The sequence below is a fragment of the Strongylocentrotus purpuratus genome, unplaced genomic scaffold (genome assembly GCF_000002235.5).
Source record: "Strongylocentrotus purpuratus isolate Spur 01 unplaced genomic scaffold, Spur_5.0 spur5_scaffold_17, whole genome shotgun sequence".
In the NCBI taxonomy this organism is placed as follows: domain Eukaryota; kingdom Metazoa; phylum Echinodermata; class Echinoidea; order Camarodonta; family Strongylocentrotidae; genus Strongylocentrotus; species Strongylocentrotus purpuratus.
Window position 1 is genome coordinate 11,271,072 of NW_022145602.1, and position 13,356 is coordinate 11,284,427.

General features: G+C 40.9%; 1 protein-coding gene across 12 annotated transcripts in view; it reads right to left on the reverse strand.

Annotated features, from left to right (window-relative positions):
* Positions 1-2,658: 2,658 nt before the first annotated feature.
* Positions 2,659-13,356, reverse strand: part of LOC583670 (fibropellin-1) — an 89,199-nt gene continuing 78,501 nt past the window's right edge. For all 12 annotated transcript variants that reach the window (XM_030988738.1, XM_030988740.1, XM_030988741.1 and 9 more), the window contains one exon: positions 2,659-3,104. In XM_030988738.1, coding sequence (XP_030844598.1) covers positions 3,000-3,104 — 105 coding nt within the window. In that variant the 3' untranslated portion in view covers positions 2,659-2,999. The remainder of the gene's footprint in view (positions 3,105-13,356) is intronic.

The following is a 13,356-nucleotide window of genomic DNA, read 5'->3' on the forward strand; positions in this document are numbered from 1 at the left end:
TGTAAGCAGGAAATAGAAACATACAAACATTTATTTTTATCTTGCGGGAGCGTTCAAAGGATATAGCAGGCTTTAATACAACTTTTTGAGTTAGATGAAATTAAAGATTTAGAATGGCGAGATATATTTGTTGGGTTGGTAGGTAGTTCATATAGAATAAAAATATGTAATACTATCATTTTCATGGTAAAGTATGTTACATTTATGTCAAGATCGGGGGGGGGGGGGCGAGTATCAACTTTAGAAAAGATGAAGACAAAAAAATTTAGTATAGGGATGAGGAAAAGAAATTGTTTTCTTCTTCTCTACCGTGAGCCTGTTAAAAGGGTAACTATATTTTGTGGCCTGGATAACTTAATTAGTATATTTTTCTTGAGTTGAGAATGTTAGCAGACATCCACTGAGTGAGTAGTGTATGTGTGTGTGTGTGTGGGGGGGGGGGTGGTTGGGTGAGTATGTGTGTGGGTAGTTGAGTATATTTGTGTGATGGAGGGGTGGCAGGATTGTTCCAGTAAAATTACCTCCAGATTTTATTTTTTTAAAGTGAAAAACATTCACAATTGACATATTATGTTTAGGTACTTATACGTTTTCTTTGTTGCTAAGTTATATATACTGCAAATAAGTTTGTGTTTAATTATGTTTATGTAAAAGCATCAATGTTGAATACGTTTATTTTATTCAATTGTATGTTATGGTTTGTATTGCACATTTGGAGAAATGAAACAAAATTGTTTTAAAAAAAAAGTGTATGTGTGTGTATTATTCCCCTTCTAGCTCAATGTTTTGAGAATTTAGAAATTTATTTGTATGGAATTATTCACATTGATTCTTTATGTAATGATTTATTTTGAATGACATCTCTAATTAAAAAAAAATGGAAAAAGAACAAAAGTATATAATATATATTTGTTTTCCTGAGTAAATAAAACACCCTATTAAATACCCTATTAAGATGAAGCCAAGATCAAACATTTTGGGAAGGAAATTTTAATTCTAGGGCTAGTTGTGTGAGACAAGGAAGTTTTCATTTTTTTGGCACCCCTATTCACCGTTGAAGCAGGGAGAAATATACACGTGATAGTTGTCCATACAATCAGCTGTGTTGAACGCATAAATAGATGACGCACAAGTCTATTGTATAAGTCTTTGCTATCATCTAATTATAAATAAAGTAATGATAATAAACTAATAACAATAACATATAATCAGAATATAAAAAAGACATTTGTATCGATCCAATGCCTTTGTGTGCATCAGTCATTACTTATGTGAGGACAACAGAGAAAAGTCAACCAAATAATTGTTTTTTAGTCAATGAATAGATCATGTTTTAATGTAAGAGCACGTAAATACAGGGTAGGAAAGTTTGCTCAGTTACATAAGCATGTCCGTTAGAAATGACCCTATACAAATACAAAGTAAAGAATGATATAATCTTCATAGCAATGATATAATCTTTATAGCAAAGATATCGCCTTTATTAAACAGTGTTTATCAAATTGTATTTTAGATGAAAATTAAAAAACACAGAAAGAAATGGAGAAAGAAAGAGGGAGAGAGAAAGAACTAGGGATATACGGAAGAGCTTCTGGGGAAGCTTGTACTTTTTGAGACATGTGCCCCCCCCCCCCCCAGATGGATTGAGAATCCTGAATCGTTAATCTGTTCTTGCTCACTCTCTCGTTCAGATAGACCTGGTAAACCATAGCAAAAATAACAAATATTGCTGCACGTTTTTAATGAGCCTATTAAGATCGATTATCTTCAAAGGAATTAAAGGGATAGTTGAGTTCTTTTTTCAGATCACAAATGCTTTCAGAGTGCTGGGTTATTACTCTTATTCTTATCTATTAAATTTATCAGTGCCCTTTAAGAACCTAAAATTGCTATGAAGGTGATTTTAGACCCCAAAATGTGTGAAATTTAGCCACACGATCATACCAATTCAGCTTCACTTTTAAAAAAATACGGTGACCGTTAATTAATTATTTAATTAAAAATAACAATACATGGGCCGGCTGGTTGTGCGTAATATCACCAACACGAAAATGCCAACAAAAAGCAAATATCCGCATTGGCTGAAATACGACGTAAAAGGCACTATTTCGTTTTTTCAACGGCTTTTTCAAATTATCTAATATTTGTGGTGGTAAACAAGTATTAGAAATCGTTATATTTATGGATATTTCAGCCGTCTCTGAACCGATTTTGATCACACAAAGGTGACTACGTCCTTAAAATTGTACGTTCTTTCAAATTGGACACTCACTTTTTCATTATCTCACAAACAAAATATGTTGTGTAGCACCCTCTGCGACAGAACTCAACAATCCCTTTAAGGTAAAATAGTTAGCACAGTGGTTAGAAACCTAGGGTTAGTAAAATTTAGGCAATCCGTCATTTTGGGGGTATAGATCAAGGGACAGCCCTGGAATCCAACTTTTGTCAACATGTGTTAAGTCTCTACCCGTTGGTATCACTTCTTATTAACATCGTGTGTGGCACATGGTAGTTAGAAATTTTGCATAAAATGGGTAGTTGGCGAGAATGTTTGCGAATTTGAAAAGAGGGATGTCTTGTTTTAAGAACATGAAATTTGATGTGATTTGGGGTGATATTTATTAACACAAACATGTGAACGCGTATATTTATTTGTTCTTCTCGAAAACAGGCTAAAGGGGGCTACTTTTTGTGTTTGTGTACTCGATATTAAAGCTAAACATATAGATTTTATATAAAGCCTAATCTTTGTACCAGCTCTTGTGCAAAAGGGATCATGTTTTCTTTATTTGTGGGGAAAATGTTCTTTAAAGTATGACAAAAATAGGGTCCTTTTCGACTCCACTGTAACGATCACGCATCACACCTATTAATATGAAGTGACATCACCCAACCGTGAATGAATATACTGCCGAGCGAACGTGCATGAAAAAAGCCTCTATACATCTTTGCTCCCAGTCCGCCCCAAGTTCAGTGTGTCCGCTGCCTTATATCATCTATTTGTTCTTGAGTTTGGCCAGGAAATCAGATAGAGCCTGGAGGACATTTTTCTTCTTAAAGTCAGCACCCTTTTTGGCATTGGATCGTTCTTCAGCAGCCACCTGTTTGTAAGAAAATAAAACACGATGATAATGATGATGATGATGATACTCCTGCTGTCAGCGTGAGCAAATCACACTGAGCAGTCACGCTTCTACATCTCTGTGAGGGTCTTTCACACTTTCCAAGCTCACTCCACGAACGCACAATCAGTCGAGTATAACACATAGCCATATGAAGAAATTAATGGATTACTAACATGGCTTGTAAAATGTGACCAAGTTATTCACAAAACGGTCAAATTCAAAATGCTGCAATCAATCATTCACACATATATATCATTTTCTCTGACCTGATAGAGGATAACCTGATAGTACTTGCGATTCCACGTTGGACAAATTGAAATCAGTATAAATATGTAAACACCAACAGGAAGTTGGTGTTTAGAATCTATATAGCTTTACTGTAACTGGAACTGAGGGACAGGACGGAACCAATGGTCCAGGTCTATCCAGGGACACTGGCTGACGTCAGACAGACAATTTAGTCGTTGTCAGGATAATCAAGAAGCAATAGATACCCACATTAAAGACAAAGCTTATATGGTTGACATTTATTATTGAATTGTATTAATATTGGGTTTAAGATTCATATGTTTATAATTCATTCATAAGTTCTTTTGTAATGCTCATTTGTGTTAGGTGGTCCTCCGTTTGCAAGGTTAACAAAGTCTTAGTGGCAGTACCAATAATAGCAAAAGATCACAGTATTTTTCTTCTTCACTGACTTCTTCAATGGCATCGAATGCGAAGGTTAAAGAGTTGTTTGAAATGGGTAAGGGTTGGGAATAGTTCATCATGTTCATAGGGTGATGTGTTATACACGACCACTCGGGAGATCACAGGGTGACCTTGGACGGTGCCAAATGGCTCACTTGAACTAAAGGCGGATCCAGGAATTTCTCACCGGGGGGGGGGGGGGGGGGGCACAAAATCGCATGGGGTGAAATATATGAAAAACGATGGAGCGAGGCGTCAGCGGCGAGGGAGCAGAGCGACCCAGCGGGGGTGGTTCTGGGAGTGGGGCCACCACCCCCTCCCAGAGTAGGAAGCATAAGCAAGTTTAGAACCAAATAAGGCGCATTTTCAGGCACTTTCTGGAGTAATATCACGCAAAATTGCTTTCTCCTACCCCCTCCAAGAGTAGGGGTCAAGGGGCAGATCTAGTTTTTTGCTAAGGGGGGGGGGGGTGGGGTTTGACCCAGTGACGATCCCTCCACGAGCCGCAATGCGATTTTTATGGTGCTTTTTTGAACCCCCGTAAGTGATGTTTTCCTAGCATCTATATACTAACATAATGGAGAACATAAAAAGCAGTGCATAATAGCGTATTTTTAAATAAAGTAACAGTTTAAGATCGGGGTCGACCTAATGACGATGCGGAGCATCGACCACAAGCTGCATAGCGGCGAGGCAATTTGTAAAGCTATTTTGAACCCCCGTAAGTGATGTTTTCCAGGCATCTATATACTAACATAATGGATACCATAAAAAGCAGTGCATGATACTACTACTAGGTCGAGCGTACTCGCACTGATTTGACAAGCTTTATCCATTCATTTCTATTCTCCATGATCTTTGGGAGCTCCTGCCTTGGTTGACAGGTCCTTTTCTATCTGGTCAATGTAAGTCATTGCTGGGCGCCTTCTGGTGCGTTTGCCCCTTGTGGGCTCCCAGAAGAGCATTTGTGAAATAATTTCACTCTTGCTCCTCCAGCAGTGCCCACTGAAACAGAGGCGGTGGTCTCTCAGTCTGGCTGAGATCTGTTTAATGTCCCTATACAATTCTATGTTGGTCGTATGGTTCCTCCAGTTAACATTTAGTGCTGCTCTCAAGAGTATTGTATAGCAACCATCTAGTTGTTTTTTCCTGGCTACTTGTCAAAATCCAGGCTTCTGATCCATAGAGCAGTACAGTTTCCACTGTAGCTCTAAAGAAACAGACTTCAGTTTTCTACCAAGGTTTGATTTCCAGATGGCTGTCAGCTTGGTCAAAGCAGTCCAGGCTTTTGCCTTTCGGATATTCAGATCTTGTTTTGACTGATCAACCCACGAGCCAAGGTACTGAACGTTTTGGACCTGCTTCAACTTTGTCCTGTCAGCAGTACAAATCTCACCTTCACGAATGTTGTACAACATGAATTCTGTCTTGGTACTGTTTATTTGTAGACCGACTTGGCTTGCTGCAGACTCTACTTGTTCTAGGAGCTCCTGTGCCTTTTCCAGATTGTCTGAAGATAGTGCAATATCATCAGCAAAGTCGGTATCTGTGATCATTACAGCAGGATATCTGCTACTTTTCCTTTCCTGTAGGGTGAAGCCTAGATCCTCAAACCCTTCAGTAGCCATTCTTAGAGCATAATCCAATGGTATGATAAATAGGTATGGTGCTAAGGTATCTCCTTGAAGCACTCCTGCTACGATGGTAAAGGAGTCAGTCTCTCCATCTGGTGAACGTACTTGAGCTGTAGTATCTTTGTACATCTCCCTATTGCTGTAACCATTGTTTGCGGTAATCCGTAGGCTCGTAAGATCTCTAACATCTTCTTTTTATTGATTGAATCAAAGGCCTTCTTAAAATACAAGAACGAAAGCACTGGATTTAGATGCTTTGCTTTAATACCTTCCACCAGTCTTCGCAAAGTTAGAATTAGCGCTACTGTAGATCTTCCTGGACGGAATCCTTCTGGTTCTTGCGGAGAAGGGGTTCCAGGTGAGGACAGATTTTATTCAAAGGCAGTTTGTTGAATACTTTTGCAGCTACTTGGGTCAGTGCTATCCTACGGTAATTTTGAGGGGTACTGAAATCTCCTTTTTTGGGTACAGAGATTATTATGCTCCTAGACCACAAATCTGGTTTCTCGCCATGGATAAGTGTTCTGTTTACTTCCAAAAGCTGCTGGTCAAGGGCACCAGACTTCCGTACCTCTGCTGGGATTCCATCCACACCTGGGCATTTATTATTGGAGAGGGAGGGTACTGCCACTTTTGAGTTCTGCAATGGTAAATTTGCTTGTTTTAATTGGAAGTGTCTTTTGGACCATCTTCCTTATTGGGTTGTTGTTATCCGGTGGAGGTTGACCAAGAAGATTAGAAAAGTGAACTTTCCACTGGACACGTTTAGTCTCTCTTGGGATTCAAAGAACTGCCAGTCATGTTGAAGATTTGATTTGGCTTTTACCTTTTTATTGCTTCTCAAGCTTAGTTGCATTTTGGTGGAGACAATTCGATGGTCAGAGTTCAAGGGGCCAAAAGAGTTGCAAGCTTGACAGTCTTTCACACTATTTCTCCACTTTTTGTTCATTAGGATAAAGTCTAGTTGTGCCTAGCTCTTATGTGGGTATGTAAATGTCCACAACTTTTCTTTGGCTGTTTGAAAGCGTGTGTTATACGCAATCAGGTCACATTCGAATGTCATGTTCAGCAAGTACTGCCCATTTCTGTTAATCCTATTGCCAAAAGTAAAACCCTTGCTGTCTGCAGAGCTAACCTGGGCATTCATGTCACCACAAACAATCTTCATGTTGTGTTGAGGGATCTTTATAATTACATCAGACAGTAAGCTATAGAAATTTACAGCTTCATTGTCTGGGGAGCAGTTGGTTGGACTGTAGCAGGTGATAAAGGTGGGAGCTGGATTTCCACTGAACTCACTTTTTCAAGGTATTCCAGTGACTTATAAGCAAAGGGACTCATTAATATACCGACCCCTCCAACTGTGCTGTTCACTGTATTCTTGGTGCCTGAAGACACAGCTAGTACCCACCCTTTGCCCATGTCCTTCATCTGAATATCCACATTTTCATGATAGATATGATGTTCCTGTATACACAGAATATCTATTCTCTTTTTTTCAGCTAGTGATGTTAGTTCTCCCATCTTCTCCTTTGATTTGAGAGACCGGACATTAAAACTCGATATTAGAGTTGTTGCTTTGCAATCTATGATTTTAAGTCTTGATTTGGATTTGAAACCAGTATTCAATTTTCCGACCTCAGCCTGGTTTGTCACTGGGGGACGCGGTTCTTGTTCACCCGGTCTAAAATCGGGCAAGTATCCGTTTTTGTTTGTTTGTCTCATCATTTCAGTGTTTCTTAGCTTGCTAATAAGAATAAATTCCAGGTATAGCTATAATGGAGGGTCGCTACACCTTCCAATGCCATCTATGCAAGGCAGGGGAGGTGGATTTTCCCTGAGTAAATTAAAAGGGGTAACCTACATAAAGAGCCGCATCAGTGTATGATAACGTATTTTTTAAATCAAGTAACAGTTCAAGGAGGTTTGACCCAATGACGATGCACCTACCGCTAAGCGGCGAGGCGATTGTTTTTTCGGCAATTTTGAATCCCCGTATTTAAAGTGATGTTTTCCTGGCATCTATACTAACATAATGGAGACCATACAAAGCAGTGTATGATAACACCTTTTTAAATCAAGTAACAGTTTAAGGGGGGTTTGACCCAATGAGGATGCGGATACTGTGTGGGTCTGATGACGCTTTTCTATGCACATAACATTTTAACTTGGCAGCCCAAGGGGGGGGGGGGGGGTTAACCCCCTAAAAATACTTCAAAAGTACATTAATAGCTTACTACAGTAACATATACAATTTCCAAGGGGAAATAGTTGAAGTTCAAACTGGAAGCAATAAGCATTACATGTAGGCTATAGAAAAATGTGCTTGCGAAACGGATAGAACTTTGTGGTAGGCAGAATTGTTCTCTTCACGGCCACAGGGATGACAGAAAATAACATGACAATAAAAATGAAACGAGGAACTGTGGAATGATTAATGGCGGGACAATCTGCTGAAAGAGCGCTTAGAATAGGTATATCGGAAAGTAATTCAAGACTAAGTTATAAGTTATAAGTTATAAAGGAGATAAAATCTTTGGTATTAGTCATGTTCGACTTAAAATTGCGTGCCCCGCACCCCTTTCCAGGTAAAAAAAACCATCTTCTTATAATATTTTCCCCCATTGTTTAATTTGAATAAAACCATCCACTCTTACCCTACAAGGCAAACTGAAAATTCCACTTAAGAAATCCTAAAACCGCATTGGCTCTCAAATCCATAAGACACGCCGGCCCAGACATCTGGAACTCTCTGCCCATTGTAATAAGAAACCTTAGGACATTGTATTCATTTAAGAAGGCAGTTAAAACTATGTTATTGTCTAAGTATTGATCATGTCGTGTGTAATTGTACTGTATTCATGTTCGTGTGTACATTGACTGTATATTCAATAATGATGTGTACTCGTCCATGACCTAGCATCGTTTAGCCATTTTATGAATGAACCTGCATTTAATCAGATGTAAGAGATTTATTGTGTTATTACCAACGCTCCTTCTCTCTCCTTTCCTTTTCTTCTCTGCAAGTCAGTCTTTTCTATTTGTATTTGTTATTGTTGTTGTATCTAAGTTGAGGGCTGCGGGAACGTCAAGCTACTTTGCTTATTTCTGTAGCCCTCCTGCATCTAATGTATGTTAATTATGCATTCAATATATTTGTTTAAATTCGTTTATTATCTGTATAAAATTATATACACTTAAAATATTGTATCAAACCATATTATGTTCATGAAAATGTATGATGAAAAAAGAAAAAAAAAGATGCAGAAACCAATAAACCAAATAAAACCATCCACCTTTCTTTCTTTTTCCTTCTCATTATACTCCTTTCCCACTTTCCTCTCCTCCATCTTTCTCCCTTTCTCCCTTTTCCGCCTTTTCTCTCCTCTCTCTTCCCTTCTTTTCATTCCCCCCTCCTTTTTTCTCCTCTCCCCTTTTCTCTCCTTCCTCGTTTCTGCTTCTTTCTCTCTTCCCTTTTCTTTCTCCCCTCCTTTTTTCTTCTCTTTTTTTACCTGGGGGGGGGGGGGGGGGGGGGGGCACATGCCCACTGTGCCCCCCTGGATCCGCCACTGTACTACTACTACTACTACAACTAAAATGTTGTTTCCCCAGAGAAGCCTTATCATCAGCATTGCCACGCTTCCTTAGGGTCCTGTAGTTATTACCCCAACATTTGCACCTGAGTGGAGAGTGGCATGTCTTGTCAAAAAAAGACACTAGTGCAGGGTTGGGATTCGAACCATCAATCCTTGGATTGAGGATCGAGTGAATGACACCTCCACGATACGTCATCGGACTAAGAATCATAATATTGGGGGCGCAGTTCGAGTTTCGCCGCGGCGCTAATGTCCTTTAGCAAGACGTCGATCTACATTTGCCGCTCTCCACCCGGATGGAAGTAAATGAGTACCTTGTAGAAATGCATTCATTGCTTTGAGCGCCTTATAGCAGCTTGGGTAAAGCTAGTGTTTAAGAAAGTATAGTACTTTTTAGGCGCCTCGAGCATCTTCTGGGATTGATATGTGCGCAATATAAATTTAGCTATTATTATTTTTGTTATAATTTTTGTATAAGTATCATTAAAAGTTAATAAGTTCCTCGGTGAAACAGTATGGATTAGTTCAATCAAAGTATCATTGGAAAGTACATTTAGTTATAATGCTAAATATATTACTCATTGCGGATATAGTATCGAAAATAATATCGCTAGTGATATTCGTTTGTCTCGCAATGTGGTCAATAAGGAATCTAAAAGATCACGACGTTTCGTATGCTAATGCGATACTTCGTCAGGTGATAAAAACTATTGTAAGCAAGGGTCTTTTATACTTTACGGGAGGACCGGCGGAGCGGTCTATAATTCGATCGATAATTGGAACAATAACGCCCAATGCCTATTGGTCGACGCACACGGTTATCGACCAATCACCAAGGCCGCTGGTTCGGCCGCTGGTTCGGCTGATGCACCAGGCCTATTGGCCGACGCATACGGTACTCAACCAATCAACGGGCCGCTGGCTCGGGCCGTCTGCTGAATGGAATCGACCGTTGTTGGCTGGCAGGACGGCGAGTGTCATGGCGGCGTATCGTCCGCATCCAAAATTCGGGGATATCGATCCCGTTGTCTCTGCTGAAATTATTAGGATTGAGACGGATATTGATAGCTTCTTTTACCCTCCGTGTATACCAATGCCGTTCCTGGGAAAGGCACTGAACCCCGTCCCAGTCTGGTTGATGCTGGTTATCCCAAGAATGTTCGGCTACGGCTGAGTTGTCAGTTCGACGGAGTCTGACGTCCCTCTTATACTCAGTGATTCTTTCTTTTATCGGACGGGCAGTTTCACCGATGTAGGATCTATCACATCCTTTACAAGGGATGTTGTACACAATGCCGTCCCGTCTATGTGGAGGAATTGGATCCTTGGGGCGTGTAAGTTGTTGACGTAGGGTGGTATCTGATCTGAAAACCGTTCGAATGCCATGGCTCTCTAGCGGCGCTTGAGTTGTTGGGAGACCCCATCAATGTACGGCAAGACTGTAAAAGTCTTGTATACCTTCTGATTCCTGGGTTCCGACGATCTATTCTTGGTATTGTGTATAAAACGGCGTGGGTAACCGTTGAGACTCAGGGCACTGCGAACACGGGTCCGTTCTTTGCATGGCTGTTGTGGACTTGTCACAATGCGTGAAGCTCTGTCAAATAGACATTTCACTAGACCTCTCTTCACCGATATGGGATGGTGAGAGTCAAACGCTATGTACTGGTCTGTGTGGGTAGGCTTCCTATAGACTGAGGTGGAGAGCCTATGGTTGTCGTGTCTATGAACTAGAGTGTCTAAGAATGCTATCTTCCCTTCACACTCTATCTCTGATGTGAACTGGATGGTTGGTTCAAGGCTATTCATGTGTTTAAGCAGCGTATCTGTTTCAGAGATGGGAACTATGATGAAGGTGTCATCTACGTATCTCTTCCAAACACGAGGCAAGCAAGAGAGGGGACATGTGTCCAACGATTCTTCTTCGAAACTCTCCATGTATAGGTTGGCCACGACAGCCGAGACTGGACTGCCCATGGCTGCCCCTTCTGTCTGTTCATAGTATGAACCTTTATACAGAAAATATGTGGATCGTAGAACAAACTCGAGGAGTTGAGCGAGTTGTTCCGGTGAGAGTGCGGTACGGGTAGACAAATTGCTGTCTGATTGTAAGCGTTGCAATGTAGCATTGCATGCGCCCTCAATCGGTACATTGGTGAAGAGTGAAACTACGTCAAACGAAACCATGCGTTCTTGAGTACCGATGGTTTGCTCTGCTATGAACTCTGCAAAACCACTCGAATTGGGAACCGTATATTCAGTCAAACCGGTGAGCGGAGAAAGAATTTAAGCTAGGTACTTTGAGAGGTTATAGGCAAGGGAGCCTATGCATGACACTATAGGTCGTAATGGTACTGTGGGTTTGTGTATCTTGGGTAACCCGTATATTCTAGGAGGTTGCTTTTGTGTGGGTTTCAGTCTACGATAGGTCAGTTCATCCATCACATTGTCTTTCTTTAGGTTCAGCAAGGTGTTGGTAAGCTTGCGAGCCAAGCGATCTGTGGGATCTTTCTTTAATACACGATACGGACCAGACTCCAATAAGTCGGTCAATTTCTCATGGTATATTGTGGTGTCTAGAATGATTGTGGCACGACCTTTGTCGGCTGGAAGAATAGTAATACTATCATCAGCCTTCAAAGTTTTGAGAGCGGTGTGCATTTCTTTCGAAATGTTGTGTTTAGGGGGGCGTGCTTCTAGAACGATCACTTCTTCGGAAGAAGAGATTCTTAAGAAAGGCCTCGGCTTTGCCGTCTCCCCTAGACGGATTCCAGCTACCGAAATAATTGCGAAAGTTGAGACAGCGGTCAAGTATCTTGATGCGGAGTCGGTCGGATGTGATAGATCCTACATCGGTGAAACTGCCCGTCCGATAAAAGAAAGAATCACTGAACATAAGAGGGACGTCAGACTCCGTCGAACTGACAACTCAGCCGTAGCCGAACATGCTTGGGATAACCAGCATCAACCAGACTGGGACGGGGTTCAGTGCCTTTCCCAGGAACGGCATTGGTATACACGGAGGGTAAAAGAAGCTATCAATATCCGTCTCAATCCTAATAATTTCAACAGAGACAACGGGATCGTATCCCCGAATTTTGGATGCGGACGATACGCCGCCATGACACTCGCCGTCCTGCCAGCCAACAACGGTCGATTCCATTCAGCAGACGGCCCGAGCCAGCGGCCCGTTGATTGGTTGAGTACCGTATGCGTCGGCCAATAGGCCTGGTGCATCAGCCGAACCAGCGGCCGAACCAGCGGCCTTGGTGATTGGTCGATCACCGTGTGCGTCGACCAATAGGCATTGGGCGTTATTGTTCCAATTATCGATCGAATTATAGACCGCTCCGCCGGTCCTCCCGTAAAGTATAAAAGACCCTTGCTTACAATAGTTTTTATCACCTGACGAAGTATCGCATTAGCATACGAAACGTCGTGATCTTTTAGATTCCTTATTGACCACATTGCGAGACAAACGAATATCACTAGCGATATTATTTTCGATACATTAGTTATACTTTATGAAATAGTTATTATCATCCTGCTCATAGATTACTCATAGTAATCGTTTGTCTTCAGGTTTCTTTTTTTTTCCTTCTGGGATGCGCTTTATATACAGTTCACAACTAAATTATTCACAGCCTTTAATACCAAGTTTTGTAATTTTCAGCGAATGTGAAAAATGTATTTGTTACAATTTATGTTTCCTGTATATGCTTATATGTAAATATGTAGAGTTGTCGTGGTCTAGTAGATATGTCTGCGGTTCGAGTCCCTCCACGTTACTAATGTCCTTTGCCACACTTGACACAGGTGGGCTAAATTGGTACCTGGCAGGAATTAATTCCATGAAATGCTGGAGCGCCGTAATGGCAGCCATGCTTAAGCCGGGGTAATAATTTCCAAAGCTCTTTGGAAGCGCAAAGAAACGTTATAATGTGATATGCACTATACAAGAACCGAATATTATTAATATTATTATAAAGTATTCCATAAAGGCCCATGTTCACTTCTTCCAACTTTTATTCTTGAGTAATTACATCCACCTCATGGTGAAGAGTGGTCTGTTTTCTGTCCAATGATACCATATTCATAATATTTCTGAAACGGGTGACTGAGCACTAGCATCTTCAGAAAAAAAGTGTTGTCAAAATCGCCTTGTACCAAGTTTGGACTGATGCAACGAATGCGGGTCAGGCATGTTTTCCTGGCGTCTTTACTAACACAATGGAGACCCTAACAAGCAGTGCATGATAACGTCTTTTGAAATCAAGTAACAGTTTAAGGGGGGTTTGACCCAAT